Consider the following 25,924-nt stretch of genomic DNA (forward strand, 5'->3'; position numbering starts at 1 on the left):
CCAGGCGGGTCTCGAACCCGTGGGCTTGGGCAATCCACTCACCTCAGCCTCCCAAAGGCGCGGGATTACAGGCTGAGCCATCAAGCCCGGCTTGGGGTTAGGTTTTTAAGAGATAGAAACCAAATGTACCAAATCCCTCCTGTCCATGCTGCTGTTTGAGGTGCTGTCTAGCTCTCCCTCTTTGGACCTTAGACTTGGGAGGGGGTTATATTTTGAGGTAGGCTGTTAGTCTCTCTTGGACTCACATGACCTGTGTGTCTTTAACATTTCCGCCAAAGTGACTGCTTTTTAGCTACTTTACTTCCATTGCACATGAACAGTCATTGTGTTCACAGGAGTAGCAAAAGAGTCACGAGAGGCTGGCTCCTGAAAGTCAACATTGAGCAAAAGTATCAGAGAAGTGTGCCTGGGTTTTACCACTGAAGTCAGTACTAAACCACATAGGAAAACAGAAGGTGATACCATGAGCTAGGCCTAAGCAACTCAAACTATGAGGGGAGAGGGGATGTATCTTTGCTGACATCAGACTTGAAGGTTAAGTACATCTCAGCTTCTTCTTCTTCTCCTCCTCCTCCTCCTCTTTCTCCTCTTTCTTCTTCGAAACAGGGTCTTACTTGGTTGCCCAGGCTGGAGTACAGTGGCATGATCTTGGCCCACTGCAGCCTCGATCTCCTGGGCTCAGGTGAACCTCCTGTCTCCGCCTCCCAAGTAGCTGGGACTAAAGTGTGCATCATCTCTCCTGGCTAACCAGCTTCTGTTTTGTGGCCATTTCTGACTTCATCATTCATAATTTATCCAATCTGTCATTGAATCCCTTCCTGTAAATAGTCCCTCCCTTTGCCACCACTTGGGGCAATGGGCTTCATTGGTTCCCAGATAGTTTCAAGATCTAGGATTAATACTTACAGTTATTGTTACAGAGATCTCATCACTCACGGAACTCTCAGCATCCCTATTTTTACGGACAAGGAAACAAAGACTTCAATAACTTGCCGAAGGTCACAGAGCTGATAGAGCTGGTATTTGAACCCAGGACTGACTTCTACACCTGAACTCTTAACCCCCACTCCACACCACCCCCAAAGCTACTCCTTGTAGCCACTGGTGTTGGACAACCGGGCTGGTTCACACTGGCTCATTTAGCCCCACTCTGTCTGGAGAAGTACTTGAGCGATTGCCCTGGAATCAATTCCTAACACTTCTTCTCTATAGTGTCTCCTGAATTTCCATTGTTGCAGCCGCCACCCTAGCTCAGGTCCTCACCCACTGTGCCTGGACTGGTTTAATGTTTTTCCAAATTCTTGCATCTCTTGGTCTTTCCTAGTCTAACTCAGCAAACATGCTGTTATCAAAAATCATCTTCCTCAAGCACAGCTCTGTTTTCGACTGTAATAGTCATACTCCACAGGACACTCAAGTGCTTTACAACTTATTAAGTGCTTTCATAGTCACCATGTAATTTTATCTTCACCTTTTGTTGTTGTTTGTTTTCACAATTGAAGAAACTGAGACCAACCCATATGTAGACTTGCCCAAAGTCAAATGCTGGATGGTGAGCAGAGTTGGAACTCAGTTTTAGACCTGACTTCAAATCCAATAATCTTAGTAATCTTCACATGACATTCTGTTGCCTTAAAATGTTGATATGGAGGCTGGGCTCGGTGTCTCAGCCTGTAATCCCACCCTTTGGGAGGCCGAGGCAAGTGGATTGCCAGAGCCCGTGGGTTCGAGACCAGCCCAGGCAACTTGGTGAGACCTCGTCTCTACAATAAATCAAAAATTAGCCAGGTGTGGTAGTGCGCACCTGTAGTTCTGGCTACTTGGAAGGCCGAGGTGGAAGGATTGCTGGAACCCAGCAGGTCAATGCTGGGGTTGCCATGAGCGAGCCACTGCACTCCAGTCTGGGTGATGGAGTAAGACTCCAACTCAAAAAAAAAAAAAAATCAGTATTGAGAACAGATACCTGAGCCTTACGATCTGTGATTTGCAAGACCATTCTCCTCAGGCTTCATAACCGACTTATATCTATTACCTTTATAAGATTCAGCCTGCTGTCATTCATTCCCCCAAGGAAGCACATCCCTGTGCTCTGTCTGATAAAACCCCAATTGTGGTTAAACTCAATTGCCCACCTACTCAGAACCAAGAAGATTACTGCAAGAGAAATGCATATAGTTGTGTTGACTGAGTCACTTCAGAGTTACAACAACAGATGTGAAATTGGCACTTGACACCGCCAATGATGCAACTATGATTTCACAGTAAATTTACTTTCCCATACTCTGAGAGATCTATTTTATGCCTTCTCTTTTCCGCAATTTCCAAAATCTCTCTCCAGCTCATGAGTGAACTATATACTTCATAAAAAAAATTCAAAATCAAATTACCTCTACCCTTTCATTCCACCTAAAGTTCACAAACCAAACTGCATGTGTACCTATATTCTGCTGTCCCATCTGCTACAGTGAGGAAGCATCCCTCTGTCTATCTAGGAAAACCTCTCCAACATTGTCCCGGGCTACAGCTCCTCTCATTTTCTCAAGGATTTCAGGCTTACAAGCACCTTCTCTTCTATATCATCAATGTCTCCTTGTATAGTAAATCCTTCACAATCAATTCATGCTGTAACGTTCCTATTAAAAAACAAACAAGCCGGGCTCAGTGGCTCAGCCTGTAATCCCAGCGCTTTGGGAGGCTGAGATGAGTGGATTGCCTGAGCCCGTGGGTTCAGGACCCGCCTGGGCAACTTGGCAAGACCTCATCTCTACAATAAATCAAAAAATTAGCTGGGCGTGGTAGCGCGTGCTTGTAGATCCAGCTACTTGGAAGGCTGAGGCAGAAGGATTGCCAGAGCCAAGTAGGTCGAGGCTACACTGGCTGGGAGCGGCCACTGCACTCCAGTCTGGGTGACAGAGTGAGACTCCAACTCAAAAACAACAACAACAACAAAAAACAATGTAAACAAACAAACACAACCAAATCAGGAAAGCCTCTCTCTTGATCTCTCTCACTCTAACAGCCTCCATCCCATTTCTCCCGCCCCCCCATTAATATCCACTTATCTCCCCATTGTCTACTCTTCAACCCACTCACTGGAATGGATTTGTGTCCTCCCCTTTGCACTGAAGCAGCCTTTATCAAAGTCATCACAGACCTCAATGTGGACAGAACCAGTGAGAGGTTCTTTATCCTCATTTTACTTGACTTTTCAGCAGCATTTGGCTCTTTTCTGAAACTCTTCTCAATTTTTCCCCCAGCTTTCTGGCAGTTTGCCTTCCCCAGGGATCTGTCCTCTTCTCTTTCTGTTCTCTTACTACATGGGTTCATACTGTTCCATGGATTCAAATATCCTTTTCATGCAGATAATTCTCAAATTTCTACCTCCAGCTGGAGTCTCTCTTCTGAACCCCAGTCTCATATATCCAACTATCTCCTAACGTCTCTATTCCAATGTCTAATTATGTCTTGAGCTTACATGACCAAATCTTCTCTCCCTAAATTTTTCCCCATGAAGCCTTTCCCGTCTCAGTAAATGGTATTCCAGGCCAAAATCCTGGAGTCATTCTTGATTCCTTTCTTTCCTTCATGGACTGCATCCAGGTGTCTGTAAATCTTGTTGGCTTCGCTAGCAAAATATATCCTAATTCTGTCTGCTTCTCATCACGTCTCTACTACAGCTCACATACCAACCACCATCTTCTCTCACAAAGAAAGATGTGCTGGTTCTTTACACCAAGGGTCCCCAACCACCGTACCGCAGACTAGTACTGGTCTGTGGCCTGTTAAGAACTGGGCTGGCTGTACATCATGAGGTGAGCTATGGGTGAGCAGAAGTCCGCCTGCTGTCAGGTCAGCAGTGGCATTAGGTTCTCATAGAAGTGCAAATCCCATTGTGAACTGCACATGTGAGGGATATAGGTTGCAAGTTCCTTCTGAGAATCGAATGCCTGATGATCCCTATCCCCCCTGTTCATGGAAAAACTGTCTTCCACGAAACCGGTTCCTGATGTCAAAAAGGTTGGGACTACTGCTTATACACTAGTATTCACACCACAGCCTGAGTGACTTGCTAAATGCATAAATCCCATCATGCCACCCTCCCCCGCCACGGATTTCCATTATTCTTCAAATAAAATCTAAATTCCTTAGCATGGTCAGAATGCTCTGTACTATCTGTACAATTCTTCCTCCATGATGTCTTCTCCCTCAACTCAATTCCTTATTTTCTATCCCCTAGCTACACTGGCATTTTGTCCCTGGATCATCCCTAAGCTTTTTCCAGCCTAACAGCCATTATATGCACTGTTCTTTCTGCTTGAATAGCTCTCTTCAGATATTCAGGTGGCTGCCTCTTTAATATATTGTCTGGCTCTCTGGTAGAATGTAAGTTCCTTGATGGCAGAGATTCTGCCTATTTTATTCACTGCCGTATGCCCAGTATCTTGAACCATCTGTGGAATATAGTATGTGTTGAATAAATGCTTACAGTCTGACTTTCTCTTCTAACACCTTCACTGGCTCCTTAGAATGGGCAATCTGCTTTAGCTGGGCATTCAAGGACCACAACAATGAAGGTACCTCCTCATCCCCACAATCTACCTCTGTCTTAAACTTTATTTCCTTTTACTCCTTAAAAAATCTTTTTTATTTAAAAGATATGGGGTATAGACCTTGCTAAGGTATGGTGTGGTCATGTGCTCTTTGAGCTATGGCCAGGCCATGTTTTCTTAAGCTCTGGTCCCTCTCCTACCTTGGGGAGGTGAATCTCCTCTTTTTTTCTCTCTCTTTCTAATTTACTTAATAAATAAACTATACTTTCTAATCTAAAAAAAAGACGCGGGGTACAATTCAGGGATAGCTACATAAGAGTCATCATACAGGTAAGATTTGGACCTTCCTTTGGTCCCCACTTTGCCTGGTTTGAGGTCGGGTATCCTTACTGATGTTACGGGCCGCCTCCCCGGCAGTGTTCCCTTCTACTGCTTTAAGTCAACTCTCTCCCAAGGTAAGAATGTCTTTGCTCAGTCTGTCTCTTCTGCCTGTAATGGTCTTACCATACCACTCCTCTTGTTTAAACTCCACACTTTTATCCAAGCTCAGTTTAAGAACCACCAGGACAGGAAGCTCTCCTGGATCACACAAGCCACAGCAATCTTTCTATTCCAGATTCTGACTGCCCTGAGATCTGCTCCTTCCACAAAACACCATACTACACTGTTGGTATCTTTTAGAATGTCTGTCCTGTCTAACCAATTAAATTGTACGCACCTGAAAACAGAGAATTAGTTATAAAATGTTTTGAATCCCCAATACCATAGAGTGACTTACACATCACAGGAAGGCATTCTATATTTGTTCATAAATAAAATGCATGTTCAAACGCTTCAATCAGTATAGTCTAATAACTCATAGCAGCTGTTTGTTTACTGCCTGTTGAGTTCCAGACACTGGGCAGAATGTTTTTAACATAACACCTAGTTCATCTTCCTTGGAGGTCACTTGATGGATATGATTTTGTCATTACTAACCTTTTATTAATCTTACACCCAGTTCATAGCTCTGCATTATAATCCTAAAGTTTCATTTTTAAATAAGTTATTATTCCAATTATGTTCTAAATTTTAAAACTCAGAAGAGAAGTACAAGAATCAAATAAAATGCCAAATATAAAGTGCTTCCAACTAGAGTTGGAACGTGTTGGCAGGTTGGCAGGTTGATAATGAAAGCTATAATTTATAGGGTCTTCTCAAAGGAATTTTACCTGGCTAGCATGGTTTCGTGCATATTTGTAATCTGCAATCATTCAAATCTTTATTGACAGGCCAGGTGTGGTGGCTCACACCTGTAATCCCAGCACTTTGGAAGATGGAGGAGGGATTGCTCAAGCCCAGGAGATTGAGTCCAGCCTGAACAATGTAGCAAGACCTTGTCTCTACAAAAAAATTTAAAAATTAGCCAGGCATGGTGGTGTGTGCCTATAGTCCCAGCTACTTGGGAGGCTGAGGAGGGAAGATCACTTGAGCCCAAGAGTTCGAGGCTGTGGTGAGCCATGTTTGTGCCACTGCACTCCATTCTGGGCAACAGTGTGTCCTTGATTTAAAAAAAAAACAAAAACACTTCATTGAGAATGTGTCCATTTTTGTGTACTGAGAACTTTGTGTATTCTCAGTCCCGTGAGAGAAAACAACAGAACACAAGGTTCTAGCCTGCCTCTCTCTGAGATGTCATCTACATGGGAATCAAGGCTGATGGCTATGAAACATGAAAAATAAGGGGAAGCACTTTATCAATTGCTAAATGGAGTCATAATAATGGCACCGTCTCATGATTTTATGGAGTTGATGCATATTGTTTTATTTGCTCCTCTCAATCCTGCCAAGTCAGTGTTACTGCCCTCACTGTACAGACAAAGAACTGAAGCCCTGAGGAGCTGTTTCTTTCTTCATAAGTGGCAAAGCCTGGATTTAAGTCAATTACGCTGGCTTCAGGTTCAGTGTTCTTGGAGATACAGTTTCTACTTATTTGCTCATTGAGTCACTTGTCTGGTTATGCATCCATCAAGTATTTGCTTGGTACCAACTATATGCCATGCACAGTGATAGGTGCTTGGGATACAAAGCAGTAAGATGCCACCCTTGTCCTCCAGAACCCAGAATGTAGGGAAATAGGCAGAAACAACATGAACTAAAGAAATTCATGAAAGAGATTTCTGAAGACTAGTTCAAGAAATACTATCACAGTGAACCCAGGTCCTTATTCATTCAGACAGTCATTTAAAAAATATTAAATGAGTGTCTACTAGGTGATAGACAATGTGCTAGACTAACATTATAGAAAATAAATTTATAGTTTGGCACCAGGAGAGTAGAAAACATATACTCACAGGCAACACAGTGGATCTAAAAATAAACTCATAATCATTCTTTTCAAACCTATACTTTACTCCTCATGGCCTATTCCATTTAAAATTCCTAAAATCACCCAGATGCTCAAGTCATGGAGTTTTCTCTGTGCTTCCCTTTTGCTCATCCACCCACAGCTAACTCTCAGCTTAGGCTTTTCAAGTCTATGTCCTGAGTTTCTCTTAATCTGTTCCTTTCTCTCCATTCCCACAGCTCTAGCCTAGGTCCTCACCATCCTTTGCCTAATTGTCATGTCATGCCCAAGGTGAACTTTGACTCTGGCCTGAGACCAGCATCCACTGTCCACCCATGCTCCACCCTTACGTCTCCCACCACTAGAGTGAGCTTTCTAAATCCAAATTCAACCTGAGATTTCTGTGCTAAAATCTGTGTTAAAAGTTCCCTTCTCTTTAGGGAAACTCCAAATACCTGCTACATTAGCACCTCCTGGCTGGGCTTCTGCCCACTTGCTAGGCTCACTTTCTAGTGTTCCCCCACAACTACCTTCACTGTTCTCAAACACACATCCTATGCTCTAGAAACGAATACCAGAAAGTATTTCCCCTTTTAGGAAGCCACTTCCAACACCCTCCTCTAGGCAGGTACATCAGTGACTTTCATGTCAAACGAAATAAGTGTAGCTACTGATGGTTGAGCACAGCAATTCATACATCATGCCAGTCTCCGAGGCAATAACAATACAATTTTTAAGGACATGAACTTTTGGGCTAGCAAGATGGGTTCAAATACCACTCTGTCATTTGTTTAGCAGAATGATCTAGGGCAAGTGACCTAAAGTCTCAATGCCTCAATTTTTCATCTTTAATATGGGGATAATACAACTCTCTTCGTTGAGTTGTAAGGATTTATGAGACAATGCACAAAAAGATTAAGTTGAAGTCCTAATTCTTGTTTTTGCATTAGATTTTTTACATATATCATGATGAATCTGTCCCCAAACCATGGAAGTTTTCATTATCTCCATTTCACAACTAAGGAGTTTCATTCAATTCATTTCACAACTAATTATATGACTTGTTCAAAGTCATATAATTAGAAAGCAGTGAAGTTAGGGTTTAAATCCATACCACAAAACTCTATTACAGTACTTATCACATCATGTGGAAAATATTTACTTATGTACCCAGATCTCCTCCAGGGTAGGAAGCTCCCTGAGGGCAGGAACCTTGTCATATTCATATTTCCCAGGAAAAGTGTAAGAAAGAATGAACAAATATTCAGCCAGGAAGGACTAATGTCCATGAGATTCCAGTACTGGAGGACAAGAGAAGTGGCTAGCATGGTCATCGTGGCAATGGAACAAGAACGTCCCTCAGCTCCTGGGTCACTCACTCATTGCTTCTATTTGCACATGGATGAGGTTCTCAATGTCCTCCTGCAGCGTCTGGTGGGGCTTCAGGGGGATGGGCAGGTAACCATAGTGCTCTCTGTTGCAGAGGTACATCTGGATGCCTGAGGACCCAAGACAGGGACAAAACATACTGCTTAGTGACAATGGAAAAGAAGGAGCCTGGACTGTGTCTGATGCTGAGTTTGACATTGAGATTAAACAATGGTTGTTTCAGGTATGTCTATAGACCTCAAAAATGCTCCTTTATTAAAAAAATCAAACACAGCATTGGGGACTAATAAAAATACTGGGCTATTCTTCAGCCCAGAGGAAATTGATTTTTTCTCTCTGAAGAAAAAGCAAACTCATGGCCTGGAATGAACACTAACGGCATGAAAGGATCAAAAGGGAGACAAGGAATTCCCATTCCAGAGGGCAGAATGGAACACTATAATCCACCTACAGGAAATAACAAGAAAATGAGGAATGAAATCCACATTTGATATGAAAGCAAACAGGAAAATTCTGTAAGGCTGACAGATTATTAAAGGTAAATCTAGGCATACTTAGAACAAAAAATTAAAAAAAAACAAAGGAAATTTAAAATTTTCTATGATGCTCCTTAATTTTATTTATTCCCTTAGCAAGCTTGGATTTGGAGTTAACCAACAAACATGAAACTTCCAAAATCAGTTCACGCAGTACCAAAAGGCAGTCTGCAATGTGACAATACCAGAAATATGCCCTCTTATATTCAACACTGGTCTTCCCAGCCTTAGCTGGCTAACATTGAGAATTATAGGGGGTCTGTGATCAACCAGACATCTAGGAATTTAGGAATCAAGATGGTCTCAAGCTGGGTGGTCGTGAGCATGCCACTGCACTCCAGCCTGGGTGAAGGAGTGAGACTCCAACTCAAAAAAAAAAAAAGATGGTCTCATATAGACCTAGCAACTGACAGTCTTAACCAATAAAAGAATGGCTTGGTGAAATGGATGTGTCTGGTAAGCTCTGGTTTGTGTGTTCAAGCCTCTGATTTGTTAATTGCTGCAATCATCAGTATTTTCCTGAGAGAGAATTATACACATAGTGATGTCTCTATTTTGTGCAGATGAAATTTCTTCCAGTCAGCTGCATAACCTGCCAAGTCAGGTGAAGCTGTCTCATGGTATTAGCAGAGAAGAACAGGAAAAGAAAAGAGCCCTTATCCTTTGCCTTCACTGAATTTGGCTTGAATCAAAGCTGGTCCATCAAGCACTGTCCCCTCTCTTGCCTTCATCAAGTGAACTCACTAGTTCTGCTGTTTACTTACATGAATGCTTCCAGGAACTTCAAATCAAAATGTGCCTTCTTGCAAAGTCATTATGAATTCAGGAAATGAGAGGAAAAATATATTAATGTTGTGTCTTTACTCTAATTAGGCAAACCATTTAACTTTCCAAAGCTTCCATAAAAACAGGATATGATACCTAGTCAAGCTATCCATCAAGTGTGAGGTTACGAGGAAGGCATTCCCAGATATGAAAGGTCATAAACTATTTTCTAAGAAGGTTACTTCTCAAGTAGAAGAAGAATGAGGAGGAAGAGAAGAAAAAGATGGAGAAAGAGGAGGAAGAGGATGAAGAGGATTACAACCAACAAGAAAGATTTAGGACACAAACAGGAGAGTCAATGCATAAGAGAAGAGAAATGAGCCCCAGGCTGACATCTGTGGCACCATAAGATTAGAGATTATCAGAAGGCTCCAGGAGAAATAGCCTCACAAATATGCAAAAAAGAAAATCTGATGAATCTGAACGTTTTGAGAGGACTGTAAGAAAATTAGTGATTAGTTTGATTGTATTAGTAATAATAAAACTAAGCCCAAAGAGAAAGGAAAACTAACAATAGCCTATAAATGGCTGCACTTAGTACTTGGTTTGCACACTTATAATAACAACAGCAACAAAAACTGGCTGTGGATCTACCTTAAATTACATTGAGAGGATGAAGCCATAGAAAAATGTGTTTGCATGCAGGGGTAAAGAGTGGAGATGGAGCTAGCTCCTCACCTTCTGCAGTAGAGAATCAACAGATAATGTCTTGAGCGAAGCCAGAAAATCAAGAAGTAGCAATGTGCGCATGGTTTTTAGAAACAGGGATGTAAATACTACCCTGATACAATCATTCAAAAGAGGTTAAAGTGGTTGTCTTTTGGAAGAGAGAAATGGTGAATGGGTGATGTACAGAGGACTGCTTGTTTCTTAATAAACCCTGGAGAACTATTTGAACTCTTTCAACTACATCTACAGACAACTTGATAAAAATAAAATAAAATTCAAAAGAAAATGTGTTAATATTAAATAAGGTCTATGAAGAAATCTGGCACTCTCCGTGAAAGCTGCTTCTGGGGAAACAATTTTCTTTTTGAAAAAGAAAGGTGAATTATGCTATATTTGGAAGGACTTTGCTTTTCTTATAAAGACATCAGACACTTTCTTGTACTCGCAAAGTACACTAACATCGCAGATTGACATAATTGCTTCCATCTTTGATGATGAAAAATTCAAGGTCACATTGTAAATTATTATAGCCAAATCTTTGTACCCAAAGAGTCAATGCCAAGTGCTTTCTACCCACCCATGATTCTGAAGCTCATATCTGAGACTGTTAGTCACCAGGGACTGTCATTCCTATACATGAGTGGCAATTTTGATCACTACCAGTAATGTTCAGGAGGCAGATCTGCCTGCCCATCGCCCACATCACTTACCTCTTTTGACTCTTAGCAGACAGTTGCAAGATGGCTGACTGGCGCCACCAATGGTTCCTGTGGCCGTGATACAAAGCTCAGATCACTGGCCACAATGGAAGGTTAACTCGTAACCCTGGCCTCACTGTAGCCACAGAAACTCGCCTATCACTATGTGCTCTCTTCTTGGGATTTGGGTGGCCAGGCCCAGCTCACCACACACTTGCATTGCCCGTCTCACCCCTTATCCACATGTGGCAATGACTGGAGCCTGGGGTGAAAGATTTAGGACCAAGGTTTGTGGTTTGATGGTCCTGCCTGGGACAGGCAGACCCTTTAGTTCCTTCTGGACATTGAAAAAAAATAATCATGCTCCACTGGATGATACACAGCTAGGGAGAACACCAAAGAAGAGTGAGAACCAAAGAACACCAATCAAGACTCTTTGGAGAGAGAGTGGAAGTGCTTTGCTTTGGTCTTAAAAAGGAAGAGCCTAGAGACACCTGATGGATGGGCTGCACATGACTCCTAAGGCTGAGTCTTGTTTCTTCTGAAAATATTTAAGAGATAAGTGCTGTTATTACCTTAGAATCCACAGTTGTCAGGAAATATCTTTCATTTTCCCCAAGGATAGTGAATCTTTCCTATCTTAACTCCTGCCTGTTTACAGTCTCTACCTCTGATCTGGCCCTAAGCTTTCACTGCTTCACAATATTAGTTCACTACCAACTAACACAGAGTCTGACACAATGCCAGGCACAAAAGTCGACAATTGTGAATTGATCCTCTCTCTTTCCTTTCTTGCCTCCTCTCTCCCCAAATGAGTCACCAAATGGCTCCGGGCCTCTGTACCTACTTTCAATGTTCCGAAAAAATTTGGGGGGAAGTCTGATCAATAATTCACACAGTCCTGGTGAACGGGCCAAGCACGGAGCTGAAAATTCCTGCCCAGCCTCTGCCACTCTTCTGGACTAAACATCCAGGTATTGGTTTCAAAAATGGATATCATGAGAATTTAGTGCATGGGTTCACAATAATGTCTTGGGCAATGGCTATGAAGGAGGACTCTGTTAGTGACCATTACTGTAATTGTTAATAGCTCACTTTATTGGCACATCCTCACTTCAAGTTCTGAAGCAAAAGGATTGGCGCACTCGAAGGAATAAGGCCCTGAGCCTGCTTCCCATCCCAGAGAAGCCAGAGCAAATCACAGACCAAGCCGAAGGAAGCAGTTTCTATCAATACTGACACAAGAACCTTTGTGAAAGCTTCCAATACATCTGAGGATTACTTTCGTCTGGACTCAAGGGCTTAAAAATGCCTACACCTGGCCAGAGGGTCTAAATTGCACTTGCAGCCAGGGGAAAGAAATCAGCCTCACACATGTCTAGCAAATATCCTCATTCTTAGCAAATCTACAGTGGATGAGAGGGACACCTATTGCTTTAAGGACACAGTCTGATGTGTGAGTTGTGGCTTGAATTTGTATTAACATTCTCACCTGCCAGCAACTCTCTCAACAGCCTGGGATCTTTGCACAATCTTTGCACGATCTTTTCCACAACGAGTTTATTCACTGTCTTCTTGGTTTGTAAATCTATTTTTCCTAGTTCAGTGCCATACTTCTGGCACACTGGTAATGGGAACTGACTTCTGTCAGGAAGAATCAACTTATCCTAATAAGGCTTTGCTTTAGTAATGCCACGTATCTTCCTGTTGAACTGCTGTTGTGAATTATGTTCTTCCTGATAGCACGTGTAGGGTGAAATGAGAGAAATCACTTTCCTTCCTATTGACTTGTTTTTCTCAAAAAGCCTGCAGGCCCCATTGGAAATGTCTTCGCAGCAGTTTATGAAAGACTTAAGTCTGGTTTCGCCTCTTCTTCCACGGGACTGAGGCAGAAACTGCTGGTGCATGTTCTATCTATTCTTCCCTTCTTCTAGAGTAAGAAAATTGGGGCACATGGCTGCATAGAGTTAAGATGACATTCTGAGCCTCCCTTACAGCAAGGTATCGTCCTGTAACTGAGCTCCGGCTAATGGGATGTTCATGAAAGCACTGCGTTCAACTTCTGGATTATACCCTTCAAAAGATGGAGAGTGTCCTCCTCTCTGTTTCTGTCTTGATGGCTGGAAAGCATGTATGCATGGCAGTGAGACATGTGGGATTCTACAGTTAAACACATTACCGCATGGAGGGTGGAGAGCAATATGGAAGGAGCCTGGGACTCTGAACACTATGGAACAGAGCCACTATAGCAGCTCAGACTTTTTTGAGAAAAAAATATACTTCTATTTTTAAGTCAGGGGTCTTTGCCCACGTCGTTTTGGGCCTCTGTAACAGTTTCTTAAATAATAAAGAGACTCCTATAATAAACAACAGCAATGCAGTAGCACCATAAAGAATCCATCACCTATAACTCCCAATGTCACCACCACTGTCCCTCCCTTAACGCATAGTGGGCTCCTAGGTAGGGGCTAGTCCTGACTCTTGGTAATTGATACTCCCAGATACATAGAGGGTGCTGGTAAGAACCACACCAGACAATTAATTGCTTCTAACATTACCTGAAAAGCAAGTGTTTTTTACTGAAATGGGTGTGGGTTCTTAAAAAAAAAAGCACACAAAAAAGGAGCTAGTTATTTGCAATATTCCATGGTGTCAGCACAATCAAATACAAATAGTACCTGCTAGCCTGCTGGAGAAGGCAAAGACGATGATGTCATCAAAGGTCCAGGTGTAGTCCTGGTGTGGGGGGTAGAACGCTAGTTTGTCAGAGGCTTCCTTCCTGAGGTCAATCAGAATGGTGGAGTGGACCATGGGGACGGGGAAGCAGCCCATCCTCTTCCATTCTCTAATCTGAAGGTAGTCTGGGGTCCGCTTATAGAAGCCCTGCAAAAACGCAAATAGGTGGGCTGTGTTCTCTACTCTGAAAGCTTGGTTCTTCTCAGTCATCTGCTAGGTTGATTTCTTCTAAGTCATCATCTGTTAAATAGAAGCTCCCAAGCAAAGCCACCTTCACTCTTCTTATCTTAACCTAAGAATTTCCAAATGAGCTCAAGAAATGCTACCTGCACATAAAACTACTCAAAGAGTCTTGATGACAGAAGTAATTTTGATTTCAGCACACCTCTTGATTTAACAATTTCCCAAAGTGTATTTTATGTGAACTTATGACTGGATACCAAATGTGCGAGCAGAACAGTCAAGATTTTGCAGATTATGGTGTCAGACTCCCTGAGTACAAATCCCAGACTCCCTGAGTACAAATCCCGCTACCTACTGTCTGCAGATATGGGTCAGGTGACTCAACCTTGCTATGCCTATTTCCTCATTTCTGAAACAGGGATGATGGCACTATCTACTCCATGGGGCTATCTGTAAAATTTAAGTAAGGTAAGACCTGAATAGTGCTTAGAATAGTGCCTAGCACCAAGAAAGCATCAACAAATATTGGCTAGTGTTAAAATGGAATGATGCTATGGCTAATATTTGTAACTAAACATATATTACTCAGACATAGAAATGAGGGTCTTCTTTTAATGCAGTTACTTAACATTCTGATGGGGCTGCAACTGCTCAACACTTCTTGAGGATTCACCATTTAAAACTTCCTTCTGTACAAGCACACAGGACGACCAATCCCCTTACTTTGTGGTTTTAAACAACCAATCGACGACCAATCCCCTTACTTTTGATTTTAAGCAGCTACGGCATTACTCGGCTTGTTTTCCCTCCACACTCAACTGTTCATTCAATAAGAATTTACTGAGTACCTACTATATAATCGAGGCACTATGTTAAATGCTGGAGACTTATCAGTAAAACAGTCTCCATCTTAGTCCCCATGGAGTGTAGAGTCTAGTTGAGAAACTTACCCTCCAGTGGCATCAATTGTAACTTGACTATGTCCACAGCTCAAATCATTTCCAGAAAAGATGAAGATGTATTTCAATAAAACATATTTGTAGAAACTATGAAAGGCATTTTGAACATTCAGGGTGACAGCAGGCTCATTGGAATGAGTACAAAGTTTCACAAGGCTAGCACTCTGTGAGTCCAGTTCTCTGGATGTATAAGTTCTTCATGTTCGTTATTCAGTCACGTTACTTTATGGTGACGTTTCCTGTTGTGACTCAGCACCCACACATCAGGCACTGTAGCCTCATCTCCTTCTCTGACATTCCTTTCAGTGTCTTGAAGAGTGTTCTAGCTGAGCTAATACTAACACTGACCATGTGATAAGGGGGAAGGATCACAAATGAAGACTCAGAAGATGTGAGTCTAAGACTCACCTTAACCACCTGCTAGCTGTTTGATCTTAACCCATGTTTACCCTCCTTGAGCCTGAGTTTCTCCTACTGAATAATGGGATAATTGCTTCTACGTCTATCTCACAGGGCTGCAGAATGAAACACATGTGATAATGTCTATGAAGCTGTTTTGGAAACTGTAATTCACTATATGAAGTATTATTACTATATTTTTTATTAGCCTTTTACTTAGGAATTATTTGATATCCTCTGTGGGTTCTTCTAACACCAGATTATGAGCAGTTTTCCAAGGGCTAAAGGGAACACTGGTTCTTTAAAGGGCTGCCTAAGGACACATGTCAAATACAGAGTTCTAGGCCACTTAGGAACAATATCCTCAGAATGAGAAGCTGGGAAAACTCACGATGATGATGACTCACTGAATATCCTGGGGTAAGGGTGAGAGGGTTGGAAGAAGAAGAAGAAAGAGAGAGAGAGAGAACAAATGTGTCTCCTACAGAGAGACAGAGGCAATGGATGTGTTTCTTTTTCCACATAAATTGAATCTTGTTGGTAATTATTTCTGTTCATTGGCCAGACAGCACCAAGGTCATTTTGTTTTGGATGTGTTTAAAGGTTCTGGAAACATGGACCAGCCTTGAGCTTATGAAGTCACTGGCCATTTCTGTTCCTGCCCTGGTAGAAGCTTAACTGGGATCATAGAAAGCCAAAAGTAGATGGAGGAAAGTACCTAAGTTGCTCAGAATTTAGTTTTACTGAGCAAAATAAGTGAGCGCATTTCCCCTATTTGCTTTTAATGACTAAAACAAATAAGGAGATAACAGAAACTTGCAGACTGCAGTCACTAAGATAGCCCACCCTTGTTGCTGGTGTAAAAGCACAATTCATTAAAAACAATTCTCTAGTGATTCTGCCACATGAATTGTTAACTTAGAATGTATGAGTTTAAACTAACCTAATATAACATTTTCTGAATGTATAACGTTTTCTGAAGAACTGAATGACCTTCATAAATACGAATGCATTGCTTCCCTAAAAGAGATATGGACAGTAGCATGCATTCAAAGTCTCCTGGAACTAGAAGAAATGACTGCAACTAAAGAGGAGTGCTTCACCCAGTGTTGTACTAGAGCTACAAATTATTAAACTTTCAGGAATTTTGCAAACCAGATAACATGTTGGTAATTTTAAATCTGTAAAAACAAAAATCATGTTAATCCTCACCCCTCTAACAACACCTAAAAAAAAAAAAGTTTTGCTTTTTTGTTTTGTTTTGAGTCAGGATCTCACTCTGTTGCCCAGGCTGGAGTGCAGTGGCAAAATCACGGCTATTGCAGCCTTGACCTGCTGAACTCAGGTGATCCTTCCGACTCAGTCTTCCAAGTAGCCGGGGCTGCAGGCATGCACCACCATGCCCGGCTAATTTTTTGATTTATGGTAGAGATGAGGTGTTGCCATGTTGCCCAGGCTGGTTTCAAACTCCTGGGGTCAGACAATCCTTTCGTCTCAGCCTCCCAAAGTACTGGGATTACAGGCATGAACCACCATGCCTGGTTAGTTTTGCATATTTTTTTTTGAGTTGGAGTCTCACTCTGTCGCCTAGACTGGAGTGCAGTGGCCACTCCCGGCCACTGCAGCCTCGACCTGCTGGGCTCCGGCGATTCTTCCGCCTCAGCCTTCCGAGTAGCCAGAATTACAGGCATGCGCTACCACGCCCAGCTGATTTTTTGATTTATTGTAGAGATGAAGTCTTGCTGCCCAGGTGGGTCTCGAACCCGCGGGCTAGGGCAATCCACTCACCTCAGCCTCCCAAAGGCGCGGGATTACAGGCTGAGCCACTGAGCCCGGCAGTTTTGCATATTTTTAATACTATGTCATCAAGTGGCTATACTGCAGTTTACTTAATTTTTTCCTAAGTGTAACAACCTTTAATTTGTTTGCATGGTGGAAGTATTAAAACCACAAAATTTGCCAAGTGCTACCAACCAAGGCTTTCCCCCCAAAAAGCCAGTTATTAAACGTTTGTCAGCACACCAGTGGCCTTATTCCTCATCTAAAATCAAACCAAATATAAAAGAATGACTCAAAATTTAGCCCTTCTGCCATGAGAACACATTTAACATACCTTTACCCTACATTGGTAATATTACCTTGGCTAGTTTAATTATTCTTTCTTTTTAAAAATTATTAAATTATTATTATATTTTAAAATTGTGGGATACAGGCTGGGTGTGGCGGCTCAAGCCTGTGATCCCAGCACTTTGGGAGGCTGAGGTGAGTGAATTGCCTGAGCCTACGGGTTTGAGAACAGCCTGGGCAATTTGGCGAGACCCCATATCTACAATAAATTAAAAAAATTAGCTGGGTGTTGTAGCATGCGCCCGTAGTTCTGGCAACTTGGAAGACTGAGGCAAAAGGATCGCCTGAGCCCAGCAGGATAAAGCTGGGGTGGCCATGAGCATGCCACTGCACTCCAACCTGGGCGATGGAGTGAGATTACAAGTAAAAAAAATGTGGAGTACAATTCAGGGTTAGGTATACAAAAGTTATTATGCAGGTACCCTTGTTGATGAGGTGTGCCCCCATTCCCTGGCAGTTTCCCACTACTGCCGATTCCTTTCTTAGAGTATTATGATAATTGTTCAAGATCCGCTTATATAATTACTCTTTCTATGAGCTATGAGCATTCACTCTAACAAACCTCTAGACTTTGAAGATTTTGCTATGGGAAAGAAAAATTAAGGAAATTCAAATTTTATTTTTAACTTGAATTTTGTAAAAACAAGCTACCATGGCAGTTTTAATTATTAGAACTCTTTGGAAATAAATTTGGCAACATATACCAAAAGCCATCAAAATATTTATACCCCTTCACATAGTTATTCTGCTTCTAAGAAGCTATCCTAAGGAAATAGTCTCAGATACAGAAAAATTTCTATTAATCATAATGGTCATTATAAGAGATAAAAGTGGCACACAAATGTTCAAACTAAGAGAAAGGTCAAGTGGGTTGCAGTACGGCTACTTGATAATAAATACTATAGTTATTAAAAACATGCAAGCCCCTATCTATGGTATTGTTACAATGGTGGGAATTAACTTTTTAAAGAACTTTGTCCATTTCTAAGATTTTCTATAGAGTTCTTAAGTTAGTTTTGTAATGACAAAAAATTGCAATAATTTAAAAAATCCTTGAATTGAGAGGGGGAAAGTACAAATGCTGGCATACTTTCTTGGTGAATTTGAAGTTTCTAAGGCTGAGTTCTTTAGACTATTTTCTTCATAATTAATGAATACAGAAAAGCCTGATGGGGTTGTGGCATTGGACCTGGATTTGCCACCTTTCCTGAAATGCTTGCTCTGATAACGCCATGGCATGCATATTTCAAGGGAGGAAACGAGAATAAGGTGAATGGGGCTACAGTTGTTAAAACTCACACTTAATTCATTAACCAAAAGACTTGCCTGAGGTGTGATTCCGCACCAGAAATTAGAGTACAGGCCCCGAGACTCCAGCATGGGGGCCACAATGGTTTTGTTTTCTGCAATCATTAGATTGAGGGTCTGTGGATTAGTCAGGAAATTGTCGACATCTATAAACTAGGAAAAGAAAAGGATGATGTCAGGTGAAAAGGTACTTTTCAGTAATGAGTTCAAGAATAACCCAACTCTTTCTTCTGAAGGATCACAGATACGGCTCATGAGATATGGAACCAGTTATCTATGTCTTCCTGTTGAAACCCACTGCAGCTGGGGAACTTTCATTTGGTCAAAATACATCCAGTCTGGCTCCCACATATTCAGCTCTACATAAGGTACTAAGCAACACATTAGTGCTGCCATACAGGACACAGACTCAACCAGGACCCCACTTACACCTGGTTGGTGGTTTAAGCACAAGATATTAATGGCTCCTAAGCCCTTAAATATTCATTCAAAACCACCTATTGAGCACTCTAAGTGCAGATAGGGCAGACCTATTTAGTTTTTCTATAGCAATGCCAGAATAGCCCCAAACAAAACTGTCAATGCTATTTTAATGTTACAAGTAGAATTTTAAAGTATATTATATCAACTTATTCTAACCAGTGAAGTTATTTCCCATTCTTAGCAGCATCCATGTTAACAGTGATGTATCTACAAAAACAGTATAATGATAGATTCTAGAGTATAAAAAAATCACACTATATTTTATACTTAAAAATTGGCTAAATTGATAGGTTTATGGTATGTATATTTTTCCACAAAGAGTCATAAGGTTCATTCTTATGATAGTCAATTTGTTTATAAAAATTTTGTGGTTCAGTGTTTGTATAATTTAATGACATTTAAACAGCCCTAGAAAGTTAAATGTTGTCAGAGCAATTTGAAAAATTCTATGAAATCATTTGTGTTGCCAGTGTATGTGAAAAATTATTAGTATGATTTTTTTTTTCTTTGTGGTTGAGAGTCTGGGGACAGACCTAGGTTAAAAGTCCATTCCTTTGTGAAATCAGAGTATAGAGACAGACAGCAGATGTCTATAAATGTGATAAAGTGCTATTGGCTTTGCCTTATTGATGTTATTGCTAGTGTCACATTGGAAAATGTTCATCAAAAGAACTAAATAGATTTGGAAGGTCCAGAGATGAAGAACATAGTTCCCAAAAACTTGTGGAAGAAAATGTCTGTTAGTTTTCAAAAGAGAAAGTTCTTTGCTACTTACGAAGCTGTCCTTCTTACTAGCTGAGATAAATTTAGAGAGGACAAGGACAGAATACACGATTGATTCCTAGTCATCGAGTCCTGCATTTTTCTGGACCATCCCCAAAGTTCTAAGCAAAGTGATGGAACCTCTTCATGGAGATATGTTCTCCATAAGAGCCCAGTCACTGGGAGCAACCAGGGAATCAAGCCAGACACGCCTTTCTCCAGATTACTCAGGAGTAAAAGGGAACAGAGTTTCAAAGCTGTTTATTTCAATCTCTTTTTATGGATTTATGTTCTCAAATCCTCCAAATTCTCCAAAAATTTCTTAAGACAATTTATATTGCTTTACCTATAGCATTTCACACAAAGTAAAAAGTTTCAGAGTTTCTTATGCCTGTTACATAATGGAGACCAAATAATTCAGGAGTATCTTCACTGCAAAAGCATGTCAGAAGTGAGTCTGAGATGAAATCCAGGTATTCCCAACATTAAATTGCCCAAAGTTTCCCTTGAGCTTTTATTAAAAAGTAGAGAGGTGGAGCCTAAGCAAAAGATTGTTCTGATGACTCTCAGAATCCTAGTTTTTGGACAACTGATTTGGATACATTCTATTAACAGTTGTCAAGAAATCAAACATCTGTTTTTACCAGAATGTAGTCTGACCATTTTTCCCTCGCAGTTCGAAGGGCTGCCTGTCGTAATTTCATCACATGGGCAAACCGGGAGCTTGGCCAATGCTTTGGTCCAATTTCATCAGGATAAGACCTAGAATGGTAATAATAATAATAGCTTATAATTATTGAGTGCCTACACATACCAGGCTACGTCCTAAATGTTTATGTACTAACTTATTTAATCCTCCATCAATGCTAGGAAGTAGATACTATTATTGTTATCATCATCCCCGTATTACAGATAAGGAAACCGGAGCAATGAGAGTTTAAGTAACTAGCTGCTTACTGTACACAGTAATCCTTATATCAAATATTTCAGTGTGTTCTAACTGGAGGCTCTGTGAGATATAAGTTCTATTGTTCTCCCCACCTCAGAGATGAGGATATTGGTGTAGAACTGTTCAGTCATTTGCCCAATGTCACACAACGAATAAGGGCACAATCAAGATTGAAATCCAGGCAGTTTGGACAGAAAACTCATGCACCTAGACACTTTATATGTTCTGCCATCAAATAAATTTGGAAAGTGTGCCATGTCAAACTATGAGTTACTCAGGAAAATTAAAAGTTTCATTTACTTGGTGGAGTCCCAACATATGAATCCATGCAGTCTAACACACTGATCTTTTCCAAGTTGAGTGAGATCATGGGAGCGCTATCAACATCCATAAAACAGCCTGGTCAAGACTATTCTATCCACATAGGCAAATGGGTTGGTGCACCCTCCAAAATCTTCTGTATGCACCCGACTAGCATGGACTTTGATGCCATAGAAGTAGCCCAAAAACTGGCCTCCACTTCAAGTTCTTGTAGCTACACTGACAGTACATTTGGTTTACTGAGTTTAAAAAAAAATCACAAAAACAGTGAGACTACTGTGAACAGTGAACTACACAATTATGGTTAATAAAACCAAGTACAGCACAGGAATTCTCTGGAATGTCTTTACCAATTACTGTTTCAATGAAAAGTAGTGAAATTTCTGCTTTTCTAAATACATTGCCAAAAAATGCCTGCCATAATACTTTGCACACTGACCTTGGCACATATTTAGCCAATACTTGCCTACAGAGAACATTACCAGGATGCAAAGTAGACACACAAAGTCATTCTGTGTCATCTTAATTAAGTGAAATTCTATTGTAAGGAGTGCCAAAGGAGTATTTAAAATTTTTTATAGTATTTAAACTTCATTGTTAAATTTTGCTTGAAATATAGACCATATGCTTGGATTTGAGAGAGAGATATATAGTATATATATTTGTTATAATATGTATTATATTTACATATTTTTATTTATAATATAAATATATAGGAATAATTATATATAGAGAAATTAAAAGAACAAAAATTTGTTCTGGAATGTCTTGGCATTTAGTATTTCTGTAATGCAAATTTGGTTTTCAATAAATGACTTGGGCTGAAATTCAGGCAACTCATTCTACTTCTACAATTCTTTAAGGTGGAATTATAGTAGCTTTGGGAACATGTATAATAATAATGTTTTAAATACATTTATTCTAGTTCTTATCAACTCATTTGTTCATCCAAGTATTAATTTCATGCCTGCCAAGAATATAGCACTGGGAGGGCATATAGTGCTTGTATGCGCTAGGCCCTGCCGACAAACCCACAATTTTAGAAAAAAATGTGTAAATCTCATAGTTAAATAACAATGTTAGTCAAGTGTGCTGCTGTGCCAAAAAGGATGATGTAAGCTGGGTGTGGTGGCTCACATCTGTAATCCCAGCACTTTGGAAAGCTGAGGCAGAAGGATTACATGAGCCCAGGAGTTCAAGACCAGCGCAGGCAACATAGCAAGACTTCATCTCTATAAAAAATAAAAAAATTATCCAGGCGTGGCAGTGCATTCTGGTATTCCCAGCTAATCAGGAGGCTCAGGCAGAAGGATTGCCTGAGCCTAGAAGGTCAAGGTTGTGGTGAGCTATGACACTGCACTCCAGCCTGGACAACAGAGTGAGACCCTGACTCAAAAAAATAAATAAATAAATAAAAGAAAAGATGGACATCGAAAATAGACAACATAGCCGGGCGGTGAACTGTGACACTGCACTCCAGCCTGGGCAACAGAGTGAGACCCTGACTCAAAAAAAAAAAAGAAAAAAGAAAAGAAAAGATGACATTGAAAATAAACAATATAGCTGGGCGTGGTAGCGCGTGCCTGTAGTTCCAGCTACTTGGAAGGCTGAGGCAGAAGGATCGCCGGAGCCCAGCAGGTCGAGGCTGCGGTGGCTGGGAGCGGCCACTGCACTCCAGTCTGGGCGACAGTGAGACTCCAACTCAAAAAAAAAAAAAAAAAAGAAAGAAAGAAAGAAAGAAAATAAACAATATAAGCAATACAATTGTTGAGAGAAAGGCAGATCTTTATAACTAATGATTAAGAATATCTCTCTGTAGTAGGTACAGTTTAGGATAACAGTTGATCACAAAGAAGGAAAGGGCCTCCCAGGACCTGCATGAGCAACATTGGGGGTTTGGGAATAAAAGGAACATTCTGGATAAAGCATATTTATTTTGGGGAAAAGGTAGCACATGTGAGTGCTAAGTTTATGGAATCTTTTTTCTTCTTCTTTTTTTGAGTCAGAGTTTCACTTGATGCCTAGGCTGGAGTGCAGTGGCACACTCACAGCTACCTGCAACCTCGATCTGCTGGGTTCAGGTGATCCTTCTGCCTCAGCCTTCCAAGTAGCTGGAACTACAGGTGTGCACCACCATGCCTGGCTAATTTTTTGATTTATTGTAAAGATGAGGTCTTGCCAAATTGCCCAGGCTGACCTCGAACCCCTGGGCTCAGGTAATCCTCTCACTTCTACCTCCCAAAGTACTGGGATTACAGATGTCAGCCACCATATCTGGCCTGCAATCTTTTAAATATATGTCTCAGCTGCACTCCAGGATGGGCGCCAGAATGAAACTTCAACACAAAGAAAAAAAAAAAAGAATGAATGAGTGACTAAATAAATGTGGCAGGTATTTGAACTTTGTCTTGTAGTTACTAAAGAGCAAATAGAGCCCTTTTAATAAAAAATGAAATCGCTTCATTTGTATTTTAGATAAACAGTATGATGTTAGGATGACTTGGAGATAGAAGCAGCTAAGAAATTGTTATGGTTAAGATGGGAAATAACCTAAATGCCCACCAATAGGGAATTGATTAAATAATTATGGTACGTTCATACGATGAATACTGTACAGTTAAAAAGAATGACACTCCTTAATTATTGCTGTGGAATGAGTACCAAGAAATGATAAGTGAAAAAAAAGCAAGGTGTATGTAGAAAAAACGCACACTTTTCACTATGATTCCTCGAGTATAAAAGGTTTACATTTAAAATATGAAGAAATAGCCTCAATATTTTAAAATATATGCTGCTGTGGCAATTTGTTTATGAGCTAATGAAAATCTAAACTTGGCTGGCAGCTGCAGGAGTAAAGAGGAAAGGGATGATGGAGATTTGACAAAGGAAGAAATGGCAGGGGTTCAGAGCTCACTTAGGTACAGAGATAAGAAACAAAGAAAAGTCACATGGACCTGCAAGACTGGAAGCTCAAGTGGCTGAAGAGCTGATTCAGGTGGAAGGGTGATAACCAGTTAACAAACCTCGCTCTTGCTACTCACTCTGGTTCATCCATAGGCCTCCACTCCACGTAGTGATAGAGTCTCTGGACATTTTTCAACCACTCCCTGAGTATTTCTGTTGTATTATCCATGTTGTGATCAGTGGCTGCCCTGCATGAGAGAAAGCACGGGGAATTTCGTTATGTCATCCAAAGAAAGGACGAATCCAGAAGACCTGACTAACTGAAAGGAGAATGGCCAGTTCCAGGATAAAAAATGGTGTATATGGAAATAATTTCCTCAACTCAAACTAGCCAATGAACTTCTAAAGTGACAGAGGCTGCTTAAAATCATCTTTGAGTCATTAGCTCCTTAAACAGGGCTCAGACAATTGTAGAATCTATAAGAGGCTGTATTAATAAATAAACACATTAAAACAGTATAAGCATAAGACGAGTTAACCTAGAGTCAGTTAATAAATCTTCTTGGAAATTTTCTATTTACTTTTTAGTTATCCAAGACATAAATTCTACCTTTTAACTTCACTAACAGTTACTCTCAATTTAAGCAATAATTCAGCTTCATTTTCATTAAGTCAACTTTAAGGGAACAATAAAAATATCTGGTCACTGCTGCTTTAATCATTGCGAAGCCACAATAATAATTCCATACATAAAACTTGAAATCGAAGGTATCATAACCTATCTATATAGGGTTAACTTTATAATGACTTATACAAAATAGCCTTTTCAAAAGCCTTCAAATTATGCATACAAAACATGTGTCTGTTCTACCTTGAAAGTTTAACAAATGGATCCATTTATAAAAGGGCTTAACTCACTTACTAAAAAATATTTTCAGGTTGTATCAAAATACAAAACCCAACTCTATGCTGTATATGAGATACACATGTAAAACAAAGTTATTCAGAAAACCTAAAATGATGAGATATGAGATATGCTAGTTAATGAAAACAAAGGAGCCAGATGCATTGGCTCACGCCTGTAATCCCAGCACTCTGGAAGGTAGAGGTGAAAGGATTGCCTGAGCCCACGGGTTGGAGATCAGCCTGAGCATCTTGGCGAGATCTCATCTCTACAATAAATCAAGAAAAATTAGCCGAGTGTGGTGGTGCATGTCTGTAGTTCCAACTACTTGGAAGGCTGAGGCAGAAGGATTGCCAGAGTCCAGCAGGTTGAGGCTGTGGTGGCCGTGTGCGTGCCAGTGCACTCCAGCCTGAGCGACAGAGTCAGACTTTGACTCAAAACAAAAAACAAAAAACAAAAAAACAGGAAAGAAAGCAGGTGTTGTAATCCTGTCATTAAACAATGTAGAATTCAAGGCAAAAATATTAAGCATGACAAAGAGAGAGACTTTACAATATTAAAGGACGCAACTCACACCAAGGATATACCAAGTATGAATATCTATGCACTTTCATATAATACAAGGGTTGGCAAGCTTTTTTTGTTTAAGAGCTAAATATTAAATATTTTGGGTCTGCAGGCCATATTCTCTGTCACAATCACTCAACTCTGCCATTGTAGTGATAAAACAGCCATAAGCAATATGTAAATGAATGAGTATTGCTGTGTTCCAATAAAATTTTATTTACAAAAATAGGCAATTGGTCTGAAGTTTGCTGACCTCTAATCTAGTAGAAAGTATAGAAACTGCAAAGAAAAACAGAAACAGCAATAATAAGAAATGTTAAAATACCACT

At 40.6% G+C, this 25,924-nt stretch overlaps 1 protein-coding gene across 1 annotated transcript in view; it reads right to left on the bottom strand.

Moving 5' to 3' along the window:
* Window positions 1-25,924, bottom strand: part of COLGALT2 (collagen beta(1-O)galactosyltransferase 2) — a 65,524-nt gene that overhangs the window by 23,353 nt on the left and 16,247 nt on the right. The window contains exons 2-6 of the mRNA XM_008074432.1: window positions 24,262-24,372; window positions 20,595-20,712; window positions 18,724-18,858; window positions 13,672-13,876; window positions 8,256-8,375 (exon numbers count right to left, since the gene is read on the bottom strand). Of these exons, the coding sequence (XP_008072623.1) occupies window positions 8,256-8,375; window positions 13,672-13,876; window positions 18,724-18,858; window positions 20,595-20,712; window positions 24,262-24,353 (670 nt within the window). The 5' untranslated portion in view covers window positions 24,354-24,372. The remainder of the gene's footprint in view (window positions 1-8,255; window positions 8,376-13,671; window positions 13,877-18,723; window positions 18,859-20,594; window positions 20,713-24,261; window positions 24,373-25,924) is intronic.

This window comes from Carlito syrichta, unplaced genomic scaffold (genome assembly GCF_000164805.1).
Source record: "Carlito syrichta isolate Samal-C Ts95f unplaced genomic scaffold, Tarsius_syrichta-2.0.1 Scaffold316427, whole genome shotgun sequence".
NCBI classification, from domain to species: Eukaryota; Metazoa; Chordata; class Mammalia; order Primates; family Tarsiidae; genus Carlito; species Carlito syrichta.